Source organism: Anguilla anguilla, chromosome 5, assembly GCF_013347855.1.
Source record: "Anguilla anguilla isolate fAngAng1 chromosome 5, fAngAng1.pri, whole genome shotgun sequence".
Lineage (NCBI taxonomy): Eukaryota > Metazoa > Chordata > Actinopteri > Anguilliformes > Anguillidae > Anguilla > Anguilla anguilla.
Window position 1 is genome coordinate 17,636,879 of NC_049205.1, and position 26,140 is coordinate 17,663,018.

Below are 26,140 nucleotides of genomic sequence, written 5' to 3' on the forward strand. Positions count from 1 at the left end.
CATGCGCTCGTGCGTCTGTGTGCACGCGCGCATGTGTGCTTGCACGCCTGCCTTTGTGCACATGTTTGTGTGCACGCGCGTGTATCTGTATCCGCGTGCGTGTTTGTGTGCACACGCGTGTATCCGCGCGCGCGCGCTCAGCAGGAGGACGCGCTGGCCCAGCAGGCCTTTGAGGACGCGCGGAGGAGGAACCGGGATTTCGAGGACAGAGACCGCTCGCACCGCGAGGAGCTGGAGGTAAGCAGGGAGGGGGCGGGCGGGCGAGCGGGTGTGTTAAGCACGCTCGCGTGCGGCGCGTGCTAAGGAACAGGTTTCCGTGTTAACCGTCAGTCTGAGCGCAGCGTCACGGGTTCCCTGCCCGGGTGTCCAGTTTGTGTCGTTTCTCGTCAGGTGGTTAGGGGAGGGGAGTGGGCGGGGCGAGGCACTGTCTGTCAAAATGGGGGTCGTGTTTGCCGTTTCCGCTTAAAACGTGCGGTGCTGTGTTCAAGCCGGTGCGTGTGTGCATGCGTCTGTGGCTGTGGCGGTTCTGCACCGGAAATGTGTTTGTGTGCCTTTTTATGTGTCTGTCTGTCTGTTTCTGTTACCGATGTGTGTGTGTGGGGGTGGGTGCACGTGCGTGTGTGTGTGTTTTTTCAGTATGTGCATACATGCTTTTGTCTGTCTCTTTTGTTAAAGAATAATATGGATGAGTGCTTTTGTCTGTTTTTCTTCTGTTGCAGGGATGTGTGTTTATGGCTCTGTTTATCGTTTATCTGTTTCTATAAGTATATGCGTGTGTGCTTGTTTTTGTGTGCGTGTGTGTGTGTGTGTGTGTGTGTGTGTGTGTGTACTTGCATGCCTGTCATTTATTTTCTGCTGTACTGTGGTCTGCATTAAGATTATATTCTATCACGGAAAATATCTGGTTTTCATTATTAATGCTTTGATCTGGACCACCATAGATCTGAAGCAGAACGGTTTTCTAATGATTTTAAATTGTTTGCATGACAGCAGGTTTGGTGAAAACTGATACAAACAATAATCCATATCAGGCATATCAGTAACATGTGGTCTCCTGAGATTGGTGTTGTGTGTGTGCGCGTGCGTGTGTGCGCGTGCGCGCGTGTGCATGTGTGCTTGCCACATGCGAGTGTGTTTAAGACTCATTGATAGGGTTCTCAGTTCAGTGCATGAAGAGTTGAATTGAAGTGAACTTCCAGAGATCCAAAGTGCATCCACAGCTGAAAGAAACTAAATTGTGTTTTTTAGGACCCTGTGGCATCAAAAATCTGGGACTGATGGCATTCAAGGACCAGGGTCTGTCTCTGCTTTTCACTGTTACTCTACCATGCACTAAACCCTGTGTGTGTGTGTGTGAGCATGCGTGTGCACATATGCATGTATGTGCGTGTATGCAAGTGTGAGTATGTGTGTGTGCGGGTACTTATTTACATGTGTGTGTGAAACTGTTAGATTGAGGCTGTGAGTAGCTGCTTCTCTGCTGTGTGTGTTTGAGTGCGTGCATGCCCTTGGGAGATGTCTACTTAATTGGCTGAAAGATGGGGGGAGAGGTGATGTCAACAAGTCATTGAAGGCAAGTTTAATGATGCACACACACACACACACACACACACACAAACGTTATATTATTAATTCTTATGAAGACATGTAAAGCATATAATTAAGAGCGGAGTGTTCCAGGCACGGGCTCTGCTGGGGATTGGGGGTGGGGGGGCGCTGATGGGAATGCTGAGTTGGTGGAAAAGTGATAGAGGTTTTAGAGTAAAGGCAGCCAAACTGCCGCCAACAACTGATCCAGGATCAGTTTACTTGCTCCCAGTGCAAATCCCCAATCATAGAAACTGATCCAGAATCAGTGTGTGCTTTGGAGAGTGGGGGGTGGGGCAATGTTCTCTGCACAACAGAGAGATATTACATATCATTGGTCCAGCGGCTTTCTGGACTGAGACTGACAGCTGATCTGGCCAATCGGACACTCCGTCCAGGAAAAGTGACTTCCTGTGTGGCCCTTTGTGGAGTCGGGTTTCTGGCAGGCGCCACCGCTTTAGGACACCAGCGGGAGGCAGACGGGGCTCCTCCACCGGCGGTGCTGTCGCTAATAAAGACCAGGCTTCCGCACCGAGCATCCCGCCCAGCTCCGCCCACCGAGCCAGCCCCGCCCCCCAAAACCGAGCCTCCGCTCTCCCACTCCCCGGGGGCGGGCGGAAGCTGCCCTACGGCCCACAGCTTGGGACCACATGATCGGAGGGAGAGAAAGAGACATAGAGAGAGAGAGAGGGAGAGAGAGATGGAGAGAAAGGGAGAAGGGGAGAGATGGAGGGGGGAGAGAGGGAGGGAGGGAAGTCCTACTTCCTGCAGTCACAGGCAAAAATAGACACCATCCTCTGAATCTAACTGTAGTCAAACTCAAACGGACTCGTCCAGTGTAACCACAGCCATGCCAGCACCCATCAGACCCAAAGAGAAGTTGCAGAGAAAGTTGTTTATCTTTAATTCTGCCCACCCGCCCCCTAGGTAACCATAGTGATGCCAATGTCCACCACACTAAGCATGAGATGGGGGAAAGAGAGAGAGAGCCAGAGATAGGGGTAGAGAGCCCAGTGATGTCTGGGTAGTCCACTTTGATTCCTTAAGAAATGGATGGAATATCAGTAAGAAAGTGCTGCCTAATTTGTTGGAGAGACTCTAACCTTGTAGTTATTCAAACTATGATTCTGTGATTCTCGTTCTTTGCCTGCATTCACACACATTCATTATTGAACAATCTGACCGCAGTCAGAAGTTTCCACTGTAGATAATAACTGGGTTACTCTAGTTCATGCAGAAGCATAATTCAAATATTTTAAGATCCGTATAAGCGGCACATTGAAACGATGAACGGCTTCCTTTGTGTCCGTAGTCCATCCGTAGAGCCGGCCGCCACGTCCGCTGGTCTGCAGGGAGTGTTCAGCCGCAGTGCGGGGGGCGGTGGTGAGGGGGGGGGGGGGGGGGGGGGGCGGCTGGGGAAGCTGGTTTGGGAGTGGCCCAGGACAGTAATGGCATTCCGCGTGATGGAGGAAGGCACAATGGATCGTTCTTCGGATGGGATTAGTGAGAGATATATGGGCTGCCAGAGAAAGTATTAATATATCATTAGTATTGATCTCACTGATTTGGCTCCTCCGTCTGTCCAGTCCAATCTGAGCGTTATTGACCGCTGGCGGGGACCAAGGCCATCCGCTTGGCTGCCTGCGATCAATAATGTCCCTCTTAGACATACTTTTCTCACACACACACACACACACACACACACGCACGTACTCACAAATATACATGCGTACGCACAAGCAGATACACACAAATATACATGCACGCGCGCACACACGCACACACAAACATAAAAACTAGCCTGTGCTTCTGGAGCTCAGTAAGCAAAAAGCAGCTTCTGTGTATAAGGGTGCCCACTGGTGCCAAAACACACTGCTCCTCATTGCACTTTGGATAAAGAGTGAAAAAAGAAACTTATAGAAAGTTAAAAGGCCTATCCCAGGCCACACACGGAGATGCGATGCAGTGAAGCAGGGCGGCCTTCCAAAACAAGCACAAGCACAACCTAAAATAACTGAACACTCGCAACTGAAACAACCAACACATTTTACAACTTTTAAAACTGAAGCCACCAAAAAATGGGCCCAAAAAGCTCTGCACAGAACCATAAGTCTACTTCACTGGAAGGGTGTTTGAGAGAGAGTGAGAGTGTGTGTGAGTGAGTGCATGCATGCGAGTGCACACGTGTGTGCGTGCATGCGTATGTGTGAGTGTGTAAGTACGTGTGTGTGTCTGTGGGAATTGGCGCCTGCTGGATGTTGATGTTTTTATCTTTATTTTATTAAATTACAAGTTCAGACTGGAGAATTCACAAAAATGCTACTGAATTTGAAAAAACTTAATTTAATTGCAGATTCTTCTTTTATAAATGATTTAATGTTACCCTATTGCATCTACGTACCTCAGGAGAGTTTCTGTGTGTGTGTGTCATCTTTCTGTTTCACACGCACCTTGTATAACCAAACAGCAAACAATAGACAGACCCACGGCATTATCTTCAAAGAAGACATTTTAAAGCAGAAAAAACAAAACAAAACAAAACAAGCGGCTGCTTCTCTCCAAAGTGCTTCGGTATAAGTTTCTGCTTTTTATTAGTCAGTCTGCGTCTCCTGGCACTCCCATTGTACAAGACCCTCTTGGGATGATCATGGAGTCTTACTACATTATGGGTGTACGTGCCCTGTACAAACGTGCCCACGCTGTCACGCTCAGTTTCTGTTAGATCCTGAGAATATGTGGGAAGGGTTCTGCAGCTGCGCCTCCCTAGTCCTGATGCGTGTCGCCATTTTGTGTCTTGGTTCTCTTGATAGTCTGTCGATAATGATAGTCATCATTACAGCAGATGCGAAGCTGTGTGTGCGTATGCGTGTGTGAGAGAGTGAGAGAGAGAGAGAGAGCACCTTGAGCAGGTATTAAAGGTATTTGACAAGAGAATATTCTTCTTCTGTTTTATCACTGTTAGTTTAAACTGATTAATTGGCTCTATTCGGCTGGGCGGTTCCGTCCCCAGCAGGGGGACACACTGACCCTGCGTGCAGTTAAATGAGGGAGGGTGCTGTCATAAAGGGCAGAATGACCGCATATACGCATATATCATACCAGCTCTGCCACACGTCCCCGTGTCTGCTGCCTGCCTGTCCGTCTGTCTGCTGGGGGCCTAAGTCTGTCTGTCTGTCTGTCTGCCTGCCTGTCTGTCTCCATCCCTAACGTCTACGTCAGGAGAGATTAAATCATAGACATAAACACACATATCTGTGACCGGCAGGTGGTCATCTCTTTATTTTTAAAGCGGGTAATGTTTAAGATTTCCTCCTGACGAGCCTGTCTGTCCGGGCCCCCGCCAAAAAAAGAATGGCAATTTTTAGCCCCTGGTCAGAGTAAGTGCTCTGCCTCCCCCTGGTGGACACTGGTGCTCACTACACTTAGTCTTCTGCACTGTGAACCGTGTGCTCTGAGTCACATTTTGAGTCAGGGCCACACATCTTGGTTACCAGCACTGACGAATCACACACTCTTACTAATTTGATGTTCTGGATCTTATGCCTCTTGTGTGTACTGTATTTTGATATTGTAGAATATTTCAGAAACAAATGTGGATATACAAAGTTTACCTCTACCTTGCCTACGCTCCCTCTCATTACATTACAGCCATTTAGCAGACACACTTATCCAGTGCATTTGCATTGTATCAATGCAGGTTAAGTACCTTGCTCAAGGGGACAACGACACACCCATTACACTACGCTCTCCCCCTGCCTCTCTCTCTCAGTTTCTCTGGGATGAGGGTGTTGTTTGTAGGAGAAAAGAGCATTTTTAATGGTATTTTTATTCTCTCTTCTCTCTCTTGCTCGCCCTCATCCAGGCGAGACGACAGCAGGATCCCAGCCCTGGGTCCAACATGGGCAATGCTGACGACCACAAGATGCGCTAACAATGTGGGACAACATGCTAGGTGTGCGTGGGGTTAGGGGTAAGAGGAGAAGGGGTGGGCGCAACCCCCCCCCACCCCCCCACCCCCATCACCACGCCCACCTTTCATTCTGACAGCAAGCTGTTTACGGGAGAGACCAAAGTCCATGGGGGAGGGGAAGGGGCGGGGTTGGAGGGGAAGGGGCGGGGTTTCATTACAGGTTATTTTTGGGGAAAAGGGGGGAATGTGGGGTTGGGTGGGTGGGGTTGGGGGGTGGGGTCAGGCCCCTCTGCTCCTTGGGAGGGGGTTTGCACTATGTATTAGACAGTTCAGTTCCCACATTACCTGTTGTATGCATGGAGCTCCTAGCACCTGTTCTATGTTTTCTTCCTGCTTTATGCAAGCTTTTTTAATTTTATTTTTCAAGCACTATTATAATTAAAAATTGCATTTTAATTATTTTATTAATATTTTGTGTGAAAAGTCAGGATGTTTACTTTTTTGTATTTTTTTGATATATAGATATATGTCGGTCAAATTCCTGATTTGATGTTGGATGACGGTAAAATATAACAAGCTCAGAAGTTTTCGAGATGCAAGAAAATCTGTTTATGGAAAAGGCCTTTTTTTGAAGCTGCTCGTCTGCTGGCCTTCCTCGCCCTCATCCTCAGTCTTTCCTCACCTCTGTCTCGTCTTTGATGTTAGCCTGGGCCAGCAGCGTGAGGCCACTGAGCGCGCTCAGTTTGCAGTGGAACTGCAGCGGCTTCCTCCATATACGGTTTCCCCCCCTTTGCATTCATTCTGTTCTCGTGGCTAACCAGCACAACACACTCCAGTGGTGATACCGCAAAACTGTGAGGACATCGCGAAACCAGCCGGGCACCTGGAACTCAACAGCTGTATCCTCGCATGCTCCTTTATGCTGTTCTTGTATGTGCAAAATACAAGAAACGTGATTTTATGATATCAGTAAAAAAAAAAAACGGTTTCCATTTTCAGAATGGAGTTCGTCCTCTCAGGATTGCGCAAACAATTAGCATTAATTACGGCCAGACTTTGGAAATCGGCAGAAAGGATAAATTTGCAGATGTGTTTTTATGCGATTCCTGGTTATTGGAAAATTTAAACGTCCTCTTTTTGGCCAGCATTATGTACACACAGGGCACAGCAGTTACAAAGACAGCCCATGTAAGTTTATGATGAATTACGTAGTCCAACAGGTGGATGACAAGTGTCCTGTCAGCTATTGGTACTCTTTATACAGTTATATAGGTACAGGTAAACCTGGTGTTTAACCTTGGCAAAGGAATAACTCATAAAGGCTCATTCTTTTCATCGATTGGATCTCAAGTGGATCAATCAATCATTTGATTGGCAGATGACATATGGGTTCAGGTCAGCAAAGAAAAAACTACAATGTTGACAGGTGAGGACGAACATAAATGTTATTTTTACTCCTGACATTTTTCAACATTTATGTCAGTTTTTAAAAAGTTGTCTATTTAAGGAACTTGTATCGAAATTTCCCAGAAGAGGGGACAGTTATTAAAGTAGTGCGAGTGTTGTGGAAAGGGGTGGGGGAGGGGGAAGGAGTGGGAGAGGAGAGGGGCCTGTTGTATCCTTGGGTAGCATGTCCAAGATGGACGCTCAGGCATCTTGGTTTGCCTTCGGCAAGGACAGCGTTTGGCAAGTGTTCACGCAGGCACACAGTGAGAGGGGTTTATTTGGTTTTGTGAGAGATTGTTGCTCTTTTAAGTAAATGGCCAACAAACACCCTAAATTTGAGAAAGTGTATGTGATACACTGCACATGTTGCCCACGTCAGGAACAGTAACTTGTAACATTTGCTTTTTTCTTTTTTCAAAAAAAGATGATGCGCTCTTGAACGCTAAATCGGTCTTGTTTGATAAAAGCCTCAATTTAGAAAACTGTTATCCAATCGCTAAGGTCAAACAGCACATTCTTCAGTTGCTTTCTGAGGGTTTCTCTTTCTGTAACTGCTTACATTCGGCCTTCTGTCATAGTGGAACCTGCATGGAGTTCCAGCCTCATATTGATGGGTCTCTGTATTGTTATTGCTTGTCAATGCTTCTGTCATCCCCGTGTAATTTATATGGTAAAACTAGATTATTGCTTTGTTTTTTTTTCATTCAAAACTGCAGCACTGTCCATGGGCTACCTCCAGCTGCTACCAAATTTTTTTTTAAAACTTGTTCGGGATTGTTTCTCAGTAAATGTGTGGGACATTGTAGCAGATATTGTAATGTTTCCACAATTATACAACAATGTTGTAAAACTGCGATCATGGGAGTGTAACTGATTTCAACCCCAGTTTTCCTTCCCCTTACCAGTTACTGGTATTACATAAAGAGGGGAAGGTACTGTACTTGGCCAAAGAATTGGAATAGCGCTTCAATCCAGGTACCCCCCCTCAAAGCCCTTGGAACGGGGTGCAGCGCTTCCCCACTTTTCAGGGTGTGGGCCTCCTTATCAGGTGCTCCATAGCGCCTCCCTCTGGAACCCACATGCATCCCACTCTTCCCTTCCTAATGCTGGCATTAAGACTGGGAGTAACTCACAGAGAACTGTCAGCTGGTTCGCTCATGTTACCTTTTTTATCGATTTATTTTTCTTGTGTTTTTAAGTTATTGATGCCAGTGGAGTTTTGTTTTAATTTCAGGTTCTGTTATGAAGAAATGGCAATGTGTGTCTGTGTTAAAATTATCCACGTGTCACATGACGAGATTGCTTTTTGCTACGTTTTACTTTGTGTTTCGTTTTTGTCGGGGGAAAGGACTGTTAATTCGGAAGTGTTTTACTTTTTTTCTTAATAAACTTGTATCAAACGTTTTGTGTGGTCTCGTTCTGAATAGCATGAATTAGTGCACAAAATGCATACAAAACACAACCAGTGATGCACAGGTGATAAACTTAAAAGTAAACCTTCAGGCTTTGTAAACAATTTTATATTTGATTTTATGTAGTTGCATGGTAGGGTATACACATCTTAAGTCTTTCCTCTTTGACTGGCAGTGGAATTATGTATTTCACAAGGATCTTGAGATTTTCAGCAGGGACTGTAAAAGAGAATGGTTAAAAAGAGACTCCAAACTTGTGAATTTATGAGAAGTGCTCTAACAAAGTTTTACAAAAAAAAAATGTAATGATAGATTATACATTTGTATGGAAGGACACGTATTTGACCTGAAAATGGCACAAACAGCCTGTCACTGGAATTGACTATATGTCTGTGGCCTCTACCCAGTATCTCCATGTATTTGTGATGAAAAAATCAAATAAGGATTGTATTATGTTCATGTAGTACTGGCCATAACCTATATTGTATTTTGATGCATTTTGCATTGTTTAAAAGACATTAAATAATGAAAAGCATGCCCAATGTACAGGTCCAACATTTCTGTCATATTTGCTGTCATCCTGGCAAAATGTATATTGGACGTTGTTGAACTGTATTGGTTTTATAGTAAATGAATGTGTGCAGATTCACTGTAAATTCAAGTATATATATGCCGTGGAACTTCTGCAATTGCCAACCTGAAGGGCCTACACGTACAGGTAAGCGTTTACAACTAGATGTCCAGGTGGCAAACAAAAGGCAAGACTTCTCCATGTCCAAGAACATGTTTTGCTGTGTTTAATGATAAAGTGAAATGCTGGAGGGGAAAAAAAGCATTTTTTAGTTTTTATTTTTTTTACTAAAATTTGACATTGCATCATATGTAACTTTGCACAAAATCTGTATTTTTTATAACTCACCGTGTAACATACTGTGCTCCTAATTTTGTTTTTCATATACATTTGGTCGCAACATATTTTAAAAGATGGGAGTCTGCACTCATGAGACGCATTGCCATGCGTAAGGATAGAAAAAGTCACGAGCAGAAGGGGTGGATATTTAAATAAGCATGTCCTTAAAAGAAAAAGACTATTGACGATTCACTCTTGACACCTAATCTTTGGGAATTAACGATGACTTCGAATGATTGTATTTTCTATTGTTTAAAAATGAAAATGAATACATTTTGATGCAAATTGTGAAAACCTGATTAGTACCTAATAGTCGTTTTTTCATTTTATTCATTAAAAAAACGTTCTAATTTTTCACTGATCACGGACATCGGATGCTTCTTGCTACTTCTTGACAATAGGCTATTGTGTATATAGGCTACTACTAAATATCTACTAAATGTTAAAATAGTTTAACTGCTGTTATGTAAACGATAAACTGTAACGAGTAACTGTTAAATTGGCAATGTGAGTTAAACCAATTTAATAAGAATGATGTCGCGTGATTTGCTCTGACGTTTTTATTTCGTTTTATGAGATGTTCAACAGGGGACACTGAGTAGCCTACGGCTGAGGAAAACGTGTCCACAATAAAGGACTGAAATGGAAACTGTTGCAAAGATCCTTATGATTCTGGGCGGGGGTTGATCACTTTCACGCAGCATATTTTAACACAAATGCAAAACGGATATTAGCATTGCCTTAGGTATGTCACATATTCGTTTGTAACTTGTAAAAAATTAATTGTTACCAACAAATAAACAAATGAATAATATAAGAGTTCCATACTATTTAAGTAGAAACATTATCTTAGGTTGTTTTTACAAAGTGGTGTAAACGGTTGGGGTTGTGGACGAGTACTATAGTTTTCCACAGTAAGCACTTAATTATTCCACTAACTACTAATTCTTATGGACCATCGTATTCAGGGACGGTAGTAGAATGGTGGGATACAAGGTGACACTTTACCGGTGTGAGTTGTTTCAGGAGGACTCAGATTTCAGGGGGAAAGCTGGAGCAGGTAGAATGAAATCCAAAAACGAACAGGTTAAAACTTCCTTGCAAGACAAATGAATCAAATGTAATTTATAATCTGTATATAGTTTTACATTAATCCTAATCAAACAATGACAGCCGAACTCGTCAACTGACATTTACCTAATCCTTGCGAAACACTTGTGGCTTTAAAATTCGAAGCGCAATGTGACTGCGCTTTACGAGAATAAAAATAACCCCAGCAGTCTTTTCGAAAAGGTTTCGTAATCCAAGTCCAATAGCGGGATATGGCCTAATACTACCAACCTGGATCCTGCCGCAAAACAACACTATAGCCCACACTACCACAGAACGGGCTGCTGCTCACGCAGCTCGAGCCACCTGACCAGGAAGTGCTTCCGTCATCTACACAGGAAGTTGAAATATCAGCTGTTTTTTGGTGTTTTTAATGGAAGTTGCTGCTGTAGGAGAGTGTTTTTTCCACTCTTTCCTTAAAAAACGCGATAGAGACATAATAAACAAATAAGGAAATCTGTGGTTGCCCATAACCACGTACGACAATCGGTTGAGAACGAAGTTATTTAAGCATTGTATAGCCAACGTCAGATCACGAACAGCTAGCTTGCTGGCTTATTTACTGAATACGGAAAGAAAGAAAACAGTCGGATGTTGCTAGCTAGACATTGTATTTATATTGTGCCAGATCAAACTGCAGTATTTGTATGGAACTAAGATAAAGAACACCTCTTTATTTATTGAAGAAAGGCGACTGAGTGTGAATGTATTCGTTTTATGTAATTATATAAACCGGTGTAGTCTTCGGTAGTTGGATCACGACGTACGTTAGCTAGTGCTGCCAGTACGCGATTTGATCAAGAAACTGTCGGTACAAGCGAGTGACATCGAAGCAGAGACAAAGCTGCAGCTGTGTATACGCTTTGTAACTGCATTTGAGTACTGAGTTGTATTATGCATTGAAATTATATCCGTTCATGTAATTTATGGGTAATTATTTAGGATTTTAGCTTGTCGTGTTTTATTTTCGAGTGAATTGTGTGTTTTAGCTCTGGCTACCAAGTTTAACTAAAGGAATGGTAGCTGGCTGGCTACGTGTGCTCTATTTATTATACTGAGTTTAAAAGCAACGGGGACAGCACAATAACAACTAACCCGACTTGCGTACGTTAGCTAGATCTATATATATTGTGTTTTTAACAAAGTCGTTTTAAGTATTATTTTGTAACTACCTAGCTAACTGTTGCATTGTAATTTAACTTGGTCACAAGCTGTGTATATAATTGATAACGAACCAGAAAGATTCGTCAGTATTGACAAATAGAAAACAATTTTCTGGCACTGTCAGAGGACCGAACTGAACATCCAAAGCCCTCCTCGCCAATGCTGGATCTGGAGGTAGTTCCTGAGAGATCTTTGGGAAATGAACAATGGGAATTCGCATTAGGTAAGCCAGTATAACTAGCTTACGTTATCTAACTAACTACTTGACAAGCTAGCTAACACAGGTTGCTAACGACGAATCTAGCTAACCTTAGGATGCAAACGAAATTGTCATAGCCTGCAATGGCCGTTTTGTTTCTTGAGCTTTAGTAAAAACCAATCACCATTCAGATGAATGTTATGGTTTGTTATAGTTTTCAAAAAGTATCATCGATGAACAGACTGTTTAAAGTCGAGCTAAAGTTAGCTAGCTAGCAAGCTAACGATTGTTGCCAAATACTTCGATTGTTTGACATGCCACGTGCTCTAGTTTCTCTTTGTTGTTTTCTTCCTCTTGTGTCTATTTCACAATCTTTTGCGCCGGGTACATATGCAACAACGATCTTTTCCCCAACCCTAATGCTAATCTTAATTAATTTTGGGAGGAACATTGCTTTATTAAGTCAGTCCTTCAAGAATGTCATTGGATCTGGCCATTTCCTTTCCTGACGTCTGGGCAGGTGTAAATCAACCAGTGTGAATTTAACGACCTTCAGTTTGGTAGAGAGTTGATGTAACTTACACGTATACACATCTGCTCAAAAACTAGGCAGTAGGCATTCCTTGTGTTCTTTGAAACACTTTTTTGGGGGGGTATTCCCACGCTAATCCTGTAATGTAGCCAGTAAGAACCATTACATTACATGCATTTAATTTACACTATTTTTACACTGTGTATGTATCCATCATTTACACAGCTGGATACATGCTGAAGCAATGCAGGTTAAGTACCTTGCTCAAGGGTAAAACAGCAGTGTCCTGTGAATCGAATTGAATCTGTGACCTTTGGGTTACAAGACCAGCTCCTCACCCATTATACTACACTGCCTCCTAAAACAGGAACAGACGCAGTATGGTGTCTAGCAATGTTGAAGGAACTGGGTTTGTCATCCAGATACTTGAAATACTTTGCACCCATTTGAAAGGATTCCAAATTCATTTGGTTCTGGCTGTATAAATGAATGGTAATGAGATTTTAGGCATCCTTGATATGCATTGAGAAAAACATGTTATTACCCACTAAATTATTTTTATTTTATAATTAACGATTAAGCAGATTAATAATGCTTGCAGTTCTATCCAGACACAAATAACCAGTTTTTAATGCCTCCATCAAAAAATGTAGTCTAGTTGAACCTTTTTGTCTCATGCCCTTGCTGAACCTAGAGCAGCGATGCACAAATTTAGGTGTTAAAGTCAGGTCATATGGTCAACTGACTTTGCAAGGCAGATTTTATTTTTAATTTTTGCCAACTTTCAGATCAGTGGTTGGGGTCCTGGACAGGATTATGGTGGATTGAGGATTCAGGCTTTGCTTCTGAATAAAATTGCAGGGCTGTTTGAGTTTTATGTAAGCTGGTGATCCTTCATTCACCATACCCATGATATACACACCATGCAACATTTCTTGCAGCGTTACAGCCTTAAATGTGACCAGTTCTGTATTGAGGTCTACTATTAGGTATCCACTATACATTTCCGAGTCCAGGGCTAGCTGATCTCTAGGATACTGTTTAGGAGAGTCCTGGGAATGGGAGGCGGAGCTTATGACTTGCCAATCTTTCTGTCTACAGGGATGCCATTGGCCCAGGCCATCTCAATTCTGCAAAAACACTGCCGCATCATCAAGAATGTCCAGGTTCTCTACAGTGAACAGGTGTGTGTGTGTTTTCTTTAGATGCCATCTTATTTGTCCCTCCTGACTTAAAGGGGAATTTTTGTATTCATGTGATATAGCCTAACCAGATCTTTTGTCTGTATCTGCAAAAGACCATTTGAAGTGACATCACTGTTATATAACTCCAACTGCTGTCATTGACCTGAAGTGCAGCGTTTTTTGAAATAGAAAATTATGGCATAAATCTGATGTTTTCTCTGTATTTCTGAAGTCACAATGAGAAAATCCAAGGCAAAAATGTTTGAAATCTGGTTCTATTTTCATCTGGACTGCAGTCTCCACTAAATGTTGATGGATGTTCTGAATCCATTCTTTTCGTTCTGCTTGATTTCCCCTAAAACCACCTTGACCTGGTCCCATTGTGGTCCAGTTGTGGAAAAATATAGCGTTAATGTTACTCAATAGACTGCGTGTTTCTTTCACTCTTTCCCTCCTGCCTCCCTTAATCCCAGACGCCCCTCAGCCATGACCTCATTCTCAGCCTGACTCAGGATGGAATTAAACTGCTGTTTGATGCTTGCAACCAGAGACTGAAGGTGAGACAGAGCGGTCTACTAGATCCATTTGGTTGGTTGGTTGGTTGGTTGGTTGTATTGGTTGTTTGACAGGTGAGAGTTCCTCCCTTGCTTTCAGCTCTGTGGCTGGTTTGGGAGATTCTTTCTACTTGTTTGACTTATTCCAGTTCTCATGGAGATGCTGGTAGTGGAGTTATAGCTCCATATATTGTCGATGTTTCATCTCGTACTACTGGACAATCACAACACTCAAACAACATGTCTGCTATCACAGTATTCAGCATGTCCCTCTGCTATTCACACCACCACCAATCACAGCAAGCAGGCTACACCTCCATCATTCATAGCATACACCATTAACAGTCATCGTATACAGCATGTATGTTTGTAGTGCACCTACTGTATCCCAATTTATGTACAGCCTTTACCATTACTAGCCACACTGTATAATATACACCTCTGTCAGTCACAATATATAGCAGCACACAGTTTACAGCATCCAGCACTAGAAGTTACCATGGACAGCTTATATCAATGCAACCAGTCAATCTGGAGCATAGCCCACTGCAAGTCATAGCCTACATTACACCAGCTATTACCTGTATGCATTGTACACCTCTGTCAGTCACAGTATGCAGCCTACGGCCTTACCAGTTGCAGTGCACGGCATACACCACTGCTATCATTCACAGTGAAGACCCTATACCAGAATCGACCCTTCTACACTACACTGCTGAAGGGGAGAAAGGCATGCTTTTTTCTGTCAAAGGCAATATTTGTGTAATTTCTTACCACAGTGTGAGAGGATTTATTATGATTTCCCTGCAGACTTCAGATTGGCATTTTCCTTCATTCTCATTGCTTGTTTTGCAGCTGGTTTTTGAATTTCCTGCTTTCCTTCTCGTCTTGGCAGTAATTGGATTTTCGCTCTGTCACATTTAGGTAATCGAAGTGTATGACTTGAGCAAAGTGAAGTTGAAATACTGGTGAGTGACTGTTCGCCGCTCCCCCTCTCTGTTCATTATCGGTGGTGTGAATGCGTGTTTCGTGTGGCCATTGGTCGGTTGAACCCCTCAGACGTAGCGCAGCCGCCCTGTCTCGTGATGATGGATGGGAGTTCGCCCTATCACAGCGAGCGATTCGATAGATACGATAGCAAACCTGCACGAGAGATAATTGATTGCCCTGCCCGCCTTAATTTGGGTCAAACATTTGACTCCGCACCTCTTGTTCTGGTGTGATAATGAAGTGCTCTAACAAGCCATTTTGACCGACTGTAATTAGTGGTTGAGATCAGCTATGCGAGACAAGTGATTATCATGATAAGAAGCAGGCAGTGGCCCACCGTGTGGCTTTGTGATTATATGTAGCCTACGACTTGGCTGTAATCCCGTGTGCTGGTCTGTTGTTAAATTAGCGCTGACATTAACAACTCAAATGTCAAGATAATCAGCAGACAAGATGCCATCAAAGGTCAAGTGCACATTGGGTGCTTCTGTGTCACTGACCATGCGTCTCAATTGCTGTTACAGCTCACTTGCGGTGTCCTTTAAGTACGTGTAGCCAGAATGTGTGCACAAATGGCCTAGTGTTCAAAAGTGAATTCTAATAAAAGGGCCAAAACGTGTTGGAAAAATTGCATTTGAAAACACTGCACTATTTTCAACGACTATATCCCATCATGCCTTGCAAACTGGAGGAGTTTGAATTTTTTTTTTTTTTGTAATGGTGGCTGAACCTGACATAGTTGTGACAACATAGTGACACAAAACATGTACATACTGCACACATCACAAGCTTTTATTTCACGTTAGCTTGTAGTTTAATTAGTGTAGTATGTGGTAAACAATTGTGCTGCTAATACATAAGGTTAATAACTGCCCCTCTCTCAAGCAGTCGGTACAAATCTGTTCTGTGGAGGAGCAGGAAGTTAAGAACTAAATACTGTAGACCAGTGGTTCCCAACCCCGTTCCTGGAGATCTACATAGTTATATCTCGAGCTGTTGAATGAGGTGTGTTTTGTTGGGAACCACTGCTATAGACTTAACGTAGTGCCTTTCATTTGTAAGCATGGCTTGTCCTTCCAGAATTTTCCATGTTGTTTTAGGACAGAATGCAGTCAGCATGTTTGTTCTGTTTCTTTGCTGTACAGTGGTGTGCATTTCAACTCTCAGGCCATAGCTCCTACCATAGAGCAGATTGACCAGTCGTTTGGAGCCACACACCCTGGAGGTAAGCGGCATCACGGTTTCCGGGGAAACCCGAGTCAGCCTCGTCTATTGACACAAAAAAACTGATTCCCAGCCCTCGTTGGCAACTTCGATTCGCCTGTAAATTGTCCGTTTTACGTCTCGATAGGCCGTCACGTTGATTGCACCATAAAAGCTTTGTGTCGGACGAGCGGCATTGATTATGACGTAAAAGCACTTTCATGTCTGCGATGCGTTTTATTTATTTTTTTATCGATTTACACATAAACCTTCTCTGACTTGCAGCCACCCTATGTACACACCATGTAATCTGACAGCTCGACTGGCTATTGATTTATTTGACTACCTTCATTTATAATGGACTAGCTATGTGGCCTTCCAGACTGTTCTGAAGTGAGGTTGCTATGTGGGGTTGCACACATATCTATGGGCTTCAGTGTTTGTCTGTGTATACTGTGTGTGTGTGTGTGTTTACAGTGTGTATGTAGTGTATAGTGTGTGTGATGGTCTCTCTCCAATGTAGTTTTATGTGTACACAGCTGCGTGTGCGTGTAATGCTCTCTTTCTTTTGCCTCCCTCCCTCCCTCCCTCTGTCTCCCGACAGTGTATAATTTAATGTGTATAGGGCGTGTGGGTAATGTTCTCTCTCCCCGCTCTCCTTCCCTCCCTCTATCTACCTCCCCGCAGTGTAAAATTTTATGTGTGTAGAATGTGTGTTCTCTTTCCAGTCTTGCTCCCTACAGTGTGTAATTTATGTGTACTGAATATGTTTTGTGTGTGTGTAATGCTGTCTCTCTCCCTGCCTCTCTCTCCCTCCAGTTTACAATGCCGCAGAGCAGCTGTTCCACCTGAACTTTCGGGGTCTGTCCTTCTCCTTCCAGCTGGACTCCTGGAGCGAAGCCCCCAAGTATGAGGTGAGAGTGTGACCTGACTTACCACAGACCAGGACTGCTGTTCCTGAGTCACCTGGTTTACATGTGTTATTGTACCTGTGAAAACGGCCCTAATGTCTGTTCCTGAGTCACCTGGCTTACATACAGTATTGTTGGTGTGATACCTGCCCTAAGAACTGTACTTGAGTTACCTTGGTTGCCTATATTATTGTAGGTGTGATACCTGCCCTAATGACTGTACCTGAGTCACCTGGCTTACCTACAGTATTGTAGCTGTGACACCTGCCCTAATTACTTTACCTGAGTCACCTGGCTTACCTGCGGTATTGTAGGTGTGACACCTGCCCTAATTACTTTACCTGAGTCACCTGGCTTACCTAAAGTATTGTAGGTGTGATACCTGCCCTAATCCTTGTTCCTGAGTCACCTGGCTTACCTAAAGTATTGTAGGTGTGATACCTGCCCTAATCCCTGTACCTGAGTCACCTGACCTAGTTCCTCACCACACACCCCAGGGTTACATACTGTACCTGTGTTTCCTGCCTGCTGTACCCTATCTTTGATACCTGGCCTACCCTCTGCACCTGAATTCCCTAAAAGGCCCTGGCTGGTCGCCTGCTTTATTCTGCTTGGCATCCCTGGCCTAGCTGCTGTACGCGGCTGTGTGAATCGCCGCGGCGACGCTAACGCCCTGTCGTACGGTACGCTGCTGGGCAGCCCTGCTCTCCATCCCGTCCCTGGCGGTGCTCGCGAGCCCCGCGGCGCCAGATGTGCCTCAGCCTCTCTGGAGCCCGCGATGCAGAGCCCCAGCTGGGCGCCGTTAAGCTGTTAATGCGCGGTGCGCCCGCGGGGGCCGGGTCTGCACACACTGCTACGTGCAGGGTCAGGCCGGCCCGTCTGCTTTCATCGTGTTCGCCCTGTACCGATGCCTTGCGTGCTCCCAGAGAACTGCGTGAAGTGAATTTAGCGATGAAGAGTAATGCTGATGGTGAGAGTGTTCCTGGAGGACCCGCCTGACTTGTGTATGTGTGTGTGTGTGTGTGTCCATGTCCATTCGTGTGTGCGTGTTCATGTGTATCTGACCAGGGTCAAATATGTATATTTATGACACTTGCAGGTCCCTGAGAATTTTTCAACAAAGCCTGATGTTACAAATTGAAATTTTTCCCAAGTCTGCCTCGCGTGCTTTCATGTGTTTTTACACACGCACACGCAATTGTACGTGCGTGTTTTGGTTTGGCCCCAATTGCCTTGTTGTGACAACCTAATTTTGCCTCTCTGCAGATCCCCCATGGAGCGACAGTCAAGCGCATGTACATTTACACGGGGAACAGCCTGCAGGACACCAAGTAAGTGCACGTGGGCCTGGGGTGGGGGGTGGGTGGGGGGGGAGCATGTGGGGCCTGTATGGGGGGGAGTGAGTGTGCGATTGCAGCCCAGGGAACGGTGCTGGGAGGGGTCTGGGGGCGGGTCTGCAGATATAGCGCTTGTGGAGGTTAGCGCTTAGCGCTGCATGCCGCCCACATGGCTTCCCCAAGAGAAGCCACCCTGATTGGCTGACTCACAGCTAGAACGTTTCCCGATTGGCCGTCTTCACAGTGGGTCAGGGAACCCGCAGCGTGGCACTCAGGATTGTGTTATATTTATGTTTTTTGCTCTCTGTTTTATTGCTGAAGTTCTTCAGGAATATATTTCAGCTGCCTGCTTTTTAAAACATTTTTAAAGGTGGGGGGTCCTTTACACAGATCCTCTCGAGTTTAGAACAACCAGATGGCTTGCTCTTGATTCTTAATTTGGAAAGTTCTGTTTGTGCTACCATTGAAGCTGAAATATTCCAATTTCATGGCTTTTATGAAAATTTACAGCTGGGCCTGGCCAAGGATAATCCCTTCAGCAGTTGGGCATTCTGCCCCTTCATGAATATTCATAATTACAATCCAGTTTTATCACCCAGAACTTCTTAGGGAGAGGAAGGAAATAGGAACTGGCTTTTGTTACCATGGAGAATCTGTGGCTTTTCTGTGACAGAATGATGTCACTCTTACTTCTCATCCACAGCATCCTATGTAAGACCACGCCCACCTGTGTAAGAGGACGAATCAGTATGCAGGACACACCCACACATCCCTCATGATTGATGGGCTTCAGAATTGAAGGATGTAATTTTCCCTCGTTCTTCCTGACAAATCAGGAAATATCGACAGGGTGCATTTCCGGATTAGTTGTGAAATGTGGTTAAAGACTGGAAGAGTTTTTTTTGTTTTTTTGCCACCCACTCTACAGTATATCAAGGTTTTGATGGGTGGAAATCCTCTCTCCGGAAAGGACTTGTAAACTGAAACCGTACAAAGACTCCTCTGTGTGGAGGAACACCACTGTTTTCACAAATGGGGACTACTCTTGGGATTATGTTTTGGCAGAGAAAGAGAGAGACCGTGAGAGAGAGAGTGTATGTGTGTGTGTGTGTGTGTTTGTGTGCGCGTGCGTAAGCAGGCAAGCCAGCAGCACATTTGAAGTTGCTAGCATAGCAGGGTACTGGGGGGACTGTCCTCTTACAGCTGTGGGATTCCTTTCTGAAATGCAGTAACGTGCTGTCAGATGGACAGGAAGGCAAAGGAGGTTAAGTCTCTTAAGCGACCGCTAATCTGGCAATTAGAGGACAAGTCCTTGACCATTAACACGTTCAGCTCGCGTTGCAATGAAGGAATTCGCTCTGGGGACGAGCGAACTCTCCCTGTTAACGGCGATAGCTTGTTTGTTTGCGTTGGTCAGAGGTCATAGGTTAAAACCTCGGGGCGCACGCTGTGACTCGGGTCTCAGGCACGGTCCTCCGCGCTCCCGGCGCTCGGCGCGCTCCGTTCGGGGAGCGCTAAATCTCCTAAATAAGCCGCGCAGGGGCGGTCGCGCCTCGCACGCTTGACCTCCCCGCGTGCCCTTTTAGAAAGTGATCTACGACCAAACGCCAGAACCGTGAAGGCAATTCACGAACTCCTTCCTGGCTCGGTCACGTGAGTGAATGAGTGAGCGAGTCAGTGGGAGAATGAAGGAATTCCTGCAAAAGAAGAAAAAAAAAAAAAAAAACTCGGTCATTTTGAGGCAAGTGATTGGGAGATATCAAGACTGCATTAAGCTACAGCTAAATTTAAGCTATTAAAATAACCTGAAATTTGACACTGTCATTTCTGTCTTTGGCTGTCCTCGTGGGTGTTTACCCTACCAGGAGTGTAGAGTGTGTGCATAAATATGTACGCATACATGCATGCTTGTTTGTCTATGTGTGCATGTCTCTTTGGGGTTCATACATGAACATGTGTCAGTGAAACCTAATCTCTTGCCCTCCCCTTCCCATCTCAGGGCCCCTGTGATGCCACTGGCCTGTTTCCTTGGCAACGTGTACGCAGAATGCGTGGACGTGTTGCGGGATGGGGCGGGGCCACTTGGACTGAGACTCCGCCTCCTTACTGCAGGTACTCTGCCACTTGCAGTTTTCATTCATTGCCCTAACACCAGCATTCAGCGCTGGGATAAATTATTAGGCTATTGCTAGAATCGTTTGCTCATACTGTTTACGTGGTATTGGCTGATTGTTGAGAGTCCATAATATTATTTAGAATGCATTTTATGCTTGCTACTCAGTTGTAACATCTGTGGAGTATTTTGGTGCATGATTATTGAATTTTATCCTACTGATACAACCATTATTTTATTAGTGTTTCATGTCCTGAGCAAATGCCATGAACAGCACTTTCGCGACCTGAAACGTTTGTTCAAATCAAATCAGAAGAACTCTATTTTCGTTCTATTTTATTACATAATTTTGGACTTCTTTTATCTCTGTAATTGGTTTAACTTTAAGGCCCGTCCACAGGAGGTTGACGTTCTGTTATGAGGACGATACGCATGTAGGTTTTTAGATTGAAAAGCTGGGAGCCTGTTGCTTTTATTGGCTTTCAGTGCTGAAGCCCAGCTGTTTTGCTTTTGCCAACAAGTAGGTGGATGTATGAAGGAGGATCTTTGTGGACTGTTTTACTTAACCCCTGCGCCAGCCCCCTCTCGCTGCCCTTCACCATAGATCACCACAGCCCAGCCAATCCCACGAGAGCATGCACGCTCAACAACCCCCCCCTCAACCAATCGGCACTCAGGAAACGGTAGCGCAGGAATCCCGTCGGCCAATCGGCTCTTAGGAGCGAGGCAGCGCAGTGCAGTTTAACAGCGGGTCAATGAGCCGTGAGGCTCGGGCCGCTCGCCCTCCCCCCTCCTTCGGGGTCAGGCTGTTCCCGATAAATATCCTGTCGCCAGGGAGAGATTGATGACACGCCAGCTTTTCCGTTTTGTGGCCGAGTCGTGGTTCCGCTCCCCCAGCTGAAACTTTAGATTTAGTGGACACGTTTTGAGTGTGTAACCAGAGCCGTAGTTTGTAAAAGCCGTCTTTGCTTTTGAGGAAAATATTGGCTCAGGGAAAAGGGGTTGTCTAAATAAACATTATATTTTCACTTTCACCAAATTACCTACCTGGCTTAGCTATCTGGCTTCATTCTTGTATATTTAATTTTTTAATTTTGTATATTTTTTTGGGTCTTTTTTAGATTTTAAGAAATGTGCGCATTGCATTCGTGTCAGGAATACTGTTTGTGGAAAGGACTCTGAAGGACCTGTCTGCCTTGTATTTGCGGCCAGTGTTGCTTTGTGCTAAACGCGTGCGTACGTTTGTCACGTGACTGCAGGGTGCGGTCCCGGGGTTATGGCCGATGCTAAGGTGCGGGCGCTGGAGCGCCACATCTACTTCGGAGACTCCTGTCAGGACGTCCTGAGCGCGCTCGGATCGCCCCACAAAGTCTTCTACAAGTCGGAGGACAAGGTACTCCCCCAGGACCCTGGCTCCATCTCCAGGCTGTCCTGTCTTCACCCCCACTTCCACCGTCTCATCTTTCTCCCTCGCTCTGGTCTTCTGGCCCCCCCAATCTTTACGTTCTTCCTCCCCTGCCTTGTTCCTGTCATCTTCTATAACTCAGTAACTCTGTAACTCTTTCCCTTCCTCCCACTAGCAACTTTGTATTTTAACATGTCTTACCTCCATGCCAAGGACATTGTTGTCTTTCACAGTCTTTGTTTTGCGTTGTCGTTCTCTTGTCTTGTAAGGTTAAAGCAGTTGTTCTCGCTCTCTCCTTTTCTCTCTCAATCTCTCTTTCTCTCTCCTTCAGATGAAGATCCACTCCCCCTCCCCTCATAAGCAGGTCCCGTCCAAATGCAACGACTACTTCTTCAACTACTTCACCCTTGGTGTGGTGAGTCCTGGCTTTGCCATTTAGGCCCTAATTGGGAGGCTACCTGTGAAACTTTTGACCATCAAATGAAGGAAAAAGGGCTTCACAGCCATGAATTGAATCTGGCCATTTTGTTTCTAGACAGAAATGCATTTGATTGGGCAATACTGTGGAAAACACCGGTCTGTACAGCAGGCCGTTCACACTGACTTAGTGATAACAATCCCCAGTCAGGTGGCATTTATGATCCCATGTCTCCAGTATCAAGAATATGTTAATGAGGAAGCTCATCTGCCATCTACAATTGCGGTTAATCTCAGGAACTGCAAACATTCTGTGTGATCATTGGGTAATAAAAAACGGACTACCCAGGCAATTTCTAGTAGCTACTTCTGGTAGTCTCTTCCCTTAGTATGTGTGTTTTATGGTACGACTGTAAAATGTGGAAATCAGGCTACTTGAATATTTTTCTTATAGGTTTTGCTAAACACAAGGCACATGACTGTTGACTGCTTAATCGTTGTGGACACAAATTGCTGATAAATAATTACTGTTATTTTTATCGGCCATGGTCTAAATGAGTCTGGATGACGAATGGTTGCCGTGGCACCACCGTTTATTAATATTAATATATAATATCTTTTTTTCTTTCTCCCTCACTTTTTATCCCTCTCTTACTCCCTCTGCCCTCCAGGACATATTGTTTGATGCCACTACACACCTGGTGAAGAAGTTTGTCCTTCACACCAACTACCCCGGTCATTACAATTTCAACATGTGAGTGTTCCTGGGTTTACTTGCATGAGTGTGTCCACTGTGGAAGTGAAGGCATTACTGGCCTGAGAGAGGAGTGTCTGTTGGTCTCACCTGAGCTCAGGTAAAAAGTATCATCTTGTGTGTAACGTACAAGAAAATAATCACTGTAGTGGATGGAAGTCCTTCATAGTTGGGTTTTTCATTCTGCCAATTCTTTGAGTCGTAAATGTGTTCCTCATTTTGGCCGTATTTCTGCAGATACCATCGATGTGATTTCAAGATCCCTCTCGTCATTAAGAAAGGTAAGCTTCCCCTGTTGCAAGTTAACTGGTACTCTGGTGCTAAATGTCACTGATGACTTTCAGCTGGAGGTTAAGCAACTGAGATTGCTTCCAGAATGTTACTGGTTCACATGCCAGATAGGACTCTTTCGTCCTACCCTTGAGCACAGGTGCTTAACATGTTTTACATCTGTAAACTATTTGGCACTAGGAAGTGTTGGCCTCAACAGCAGCGAAACGATGCCATAACTTTCAGTGTTAAGAAAAAGAGCTGACCCATCTGGTTGGTCGATAGAATCTGTGGCTGAATTCATTTTCTCATTCTTTAGTGTCTAAGTTTACTGTAGCTCCCTACTCTCTGTCTATTTACGTTTTGATCCTCGTTATCCTGTCTGAGCTGACCTCCTCAATGTCTTTGCTGTTCGTCTGAGTACAGCATCTGTGTTTAACTTCACAATCTGTCCTGTTCAGTGGAGCTGAGCTTCTCGCCGTCTCTTATTTGCATTGTGTTTTTTTTTTTGGAAGGTGATGTTCAGGGAGGGGACTGTATTCTGACCTCCTACAGCAAGGTAAGACCCCCCACCCCCATCCTACTATCTTCTCTTAGGATATCCTCTGTTATATTTAGAAAATATTTTTTGAGCAAAATTTTTTTGTCCATATTAATGTGTTTTAATGTTTCGCTGTGATTGTTTTGCATCTGGTGTTTGCCATATGAGTATTCATTTGTGGGGGGGCTTTTTTTAGTTCAGTTCAAGTCCATTTCAGACATACCAAGCTATTTTCTGCTTTATGGAAAATGCGCCAGTGGTGTCATTTCCTAACTGTAAAGGTGTTTTTGCGTCACGATGTTAAATGTGACGAAGATTCTTGTGCCGTGCATGAGTTGCAAGGTGGTTTACAAGACCACCTGTCTTTTTCCTTTTCATTTTCCAGTGGGATCAGATTCAGGAGCTGCTGGGTCACCCTGTGGAAAAGCCAGTTGTACTCCACAGGTGAGGGTCCTTCATTCTCTCTATCCGCCATCACAGAAAAGTTTCATTCACGGTTCTGATACGGACACAAGGGGTAAAACTGTTCAAAGTGACCATAAAGAGGTGTACGCAGTAAATCCCCTCATCCACAAAGGTATAGCTATTTCTGTCACGGGCTTTCAGTACCTGTGTACCTGTTTAGTGTCCGTACGCCTTGATATGAGACCCCTGCAGCGATTATGTTTATGGAATATTTTGTGAAATTGGGTTTTAAGTTGTCTGAAAGCAATTTGACCTTTTGTTGTTGTTTTTTTTTGTTTTGTTTGTTTTTTAACGTAGGTCATCGTCCGCTAATAATACAAATCCTTTCGGCTCCACTTTCTGCTTTGGGCTCCAGAGGATGATTTTCGAGGTAACCGAGGTGCACCGAAAGTGTCGTGAAACCATGAGGTTGTAGGTTTAGTCCCTCGTGGCGGTATTGTGATGGGCAAGGTCTGCTGCGGGATTCAAACCAGCCAACGGCTTGCCCTAGCCATGCAGGCAGCCTGCTAAGGTCGACTGAGATTCCCACATCCCAGGCATATAATGGGAAAAATAGTTATTTTTATCAGAACACAGTAAACAAGTATAAAACACAGATCATGAAATTGGTCCTGCGTTCCAAAGATGCAGCATTCCAAGGGCTAGACCACTGTCTGTAATGGGGCACAGTCCATATTAGATGCTCTGTAACTGTGCTGACTGCGGTCTGTAACTGTCACTCTGTCTGTGGTGTTCCAGGTGATGCAGAACAACCACATCGCGTCTGTGACCTTGTACGGCGTCCCCAGGCCAAGCGGCCACGCCCAGGCCGAGCCCCCCGCCCACTGAGCCGCGCCCAGCGGCTGCGTCCCTTTACAGCCTGGCCCCGCCCTGCCCCGCCCCGCCCTGCCCCGACACTACAGATGTTCCAGCAGGACCGCTCAGTGCAGCGCGCCTTGATTTGACGCCGTTGTTGCACCAGAGGATTCTGGGCGTTGTTCCAGTCTGGTTGGCCCCTCCGTGAAGGCGGCTCGATTGGTGTTCACAGGAGCCGTGAGGAAATCTTTAACCCCGCCCCCTCCCCTGATACTGACCCCAGGCTCTTTCCCCTCGAACCCCTCCTGTGTATATTTCTACAGTAGCCCACACATGCTCGCACGCATGCGCGCACACACACACACACACACACACACACACACACACAGTTTGCGTGCAGCTGTTCTCGCTCTGGCTAGGAAGCAGAGGGTGCTTAATTCATATGTACACCATCATGAAGAGACATGCCACGCCCAGCACCCCTTACCTACCCCACCCCCACAGTCTCAGTCCGTTCTACAGCATAAGGTGGTGCACGGTCACACGCCTGGACGCCACACACTGTCAGACTGCACACCAGCTTCTCGTCTTCGGTCGTCTCTCTCTCTCGCACACACACACACACACACACGCGTAGTACATGCACGCATGCATGCTTAAGGTTTTACTCCGTTTTCTCGAGAAGAGTGGAGATAAAAAGCACAAGATTGCCGCACTGGCCACATTATGATTGACAGTGTGGCTCTGTCCCCCGAACACAGACGCTTAAAACACACACATGCATGTATCTACATACCCAGCCCAGACACACACACACACGTACACGTACCTACATACCCAGCCCAGACACACACACACACACACACACACACACACGCGCGTACCTACATACCCAGCCCGGACACACACACACACACACACACACGTCCCT

At 45.0% G+C, this 26,140-nt stretch overlaps 2 protein-coding genes across 3 annotated transcripts in view; both read left to right on the forward strand.

Moving 5' to 3' along the window:
* Positions 1 to 5,639, forward strand: part of cbfb (core-binding factor subunit beta) — a 34,992-nt gene extending 29,353 nt beyond the window's left edge. The window contains exons 5-7 of one of the 2 annotated variants that reach the window (XM_035419187.1): positions 142 to 237; positions 1,249 to 1,296; positions 5,450 to 5,558. In XM_035419187.1, coding sequence (XP_035275078.1) covers positions 142 to 237; positions 1,249 to 1,278 — 126 coding nt within the window. In that variant the 3' untranslated portion in view covers positions 1,279 to 1,296; positions 5,450 to 5,558. Of the gene's footprint in view, positions 1 to 141; positions 238 to 1,248; positions 1,297 to 5,449 lie in introns of both variants that reach the window. The other variant, XM_035419186.1, reaches the window with a different exon arrangement.
* Positions 5,640 to 10,698: 5,059 nt separating this feature from the next.
* c5h16orf70 (chromosome 5 C16orf70 homolog) lies at positions 10,699 to 25,986 on the forward strand. The gene is made up of 16 exons (XM_035418789.1): positions 10,699 to 11,762; positions 13,372 to 13,454; positions 13,928 to 14,011; positions 14,933 to 14,976; positions 16,144 to 16,223; positions 17,021 to 17,115; positions 18,379 to 18,443; positions 20,449 to 20,561; positions 21,822 to 21,955; positions 22,299 to 22,382; positions 23,056 to 23,138; positions 23,376 to 23,419; positions 23,924 to 23,967; positions 24,335 to 24,393; positions 24,712 to 24,784; positions 25,153 to 25,986. Exons 1-16 carry the CDS (start codon positions 11,699 to 11,701, stop codon positions 25,240 to 25,242), a joined length of 1,239 nt encoding a protein of 412 aa, XP_035274680.1. The 5' UTR covers positions 10,699 to 11,698; the 3' UTR covers positions 25,243 to 25,986.
* Positions 25,987 to 26,140: the final 154 nt, after the last annotated feature.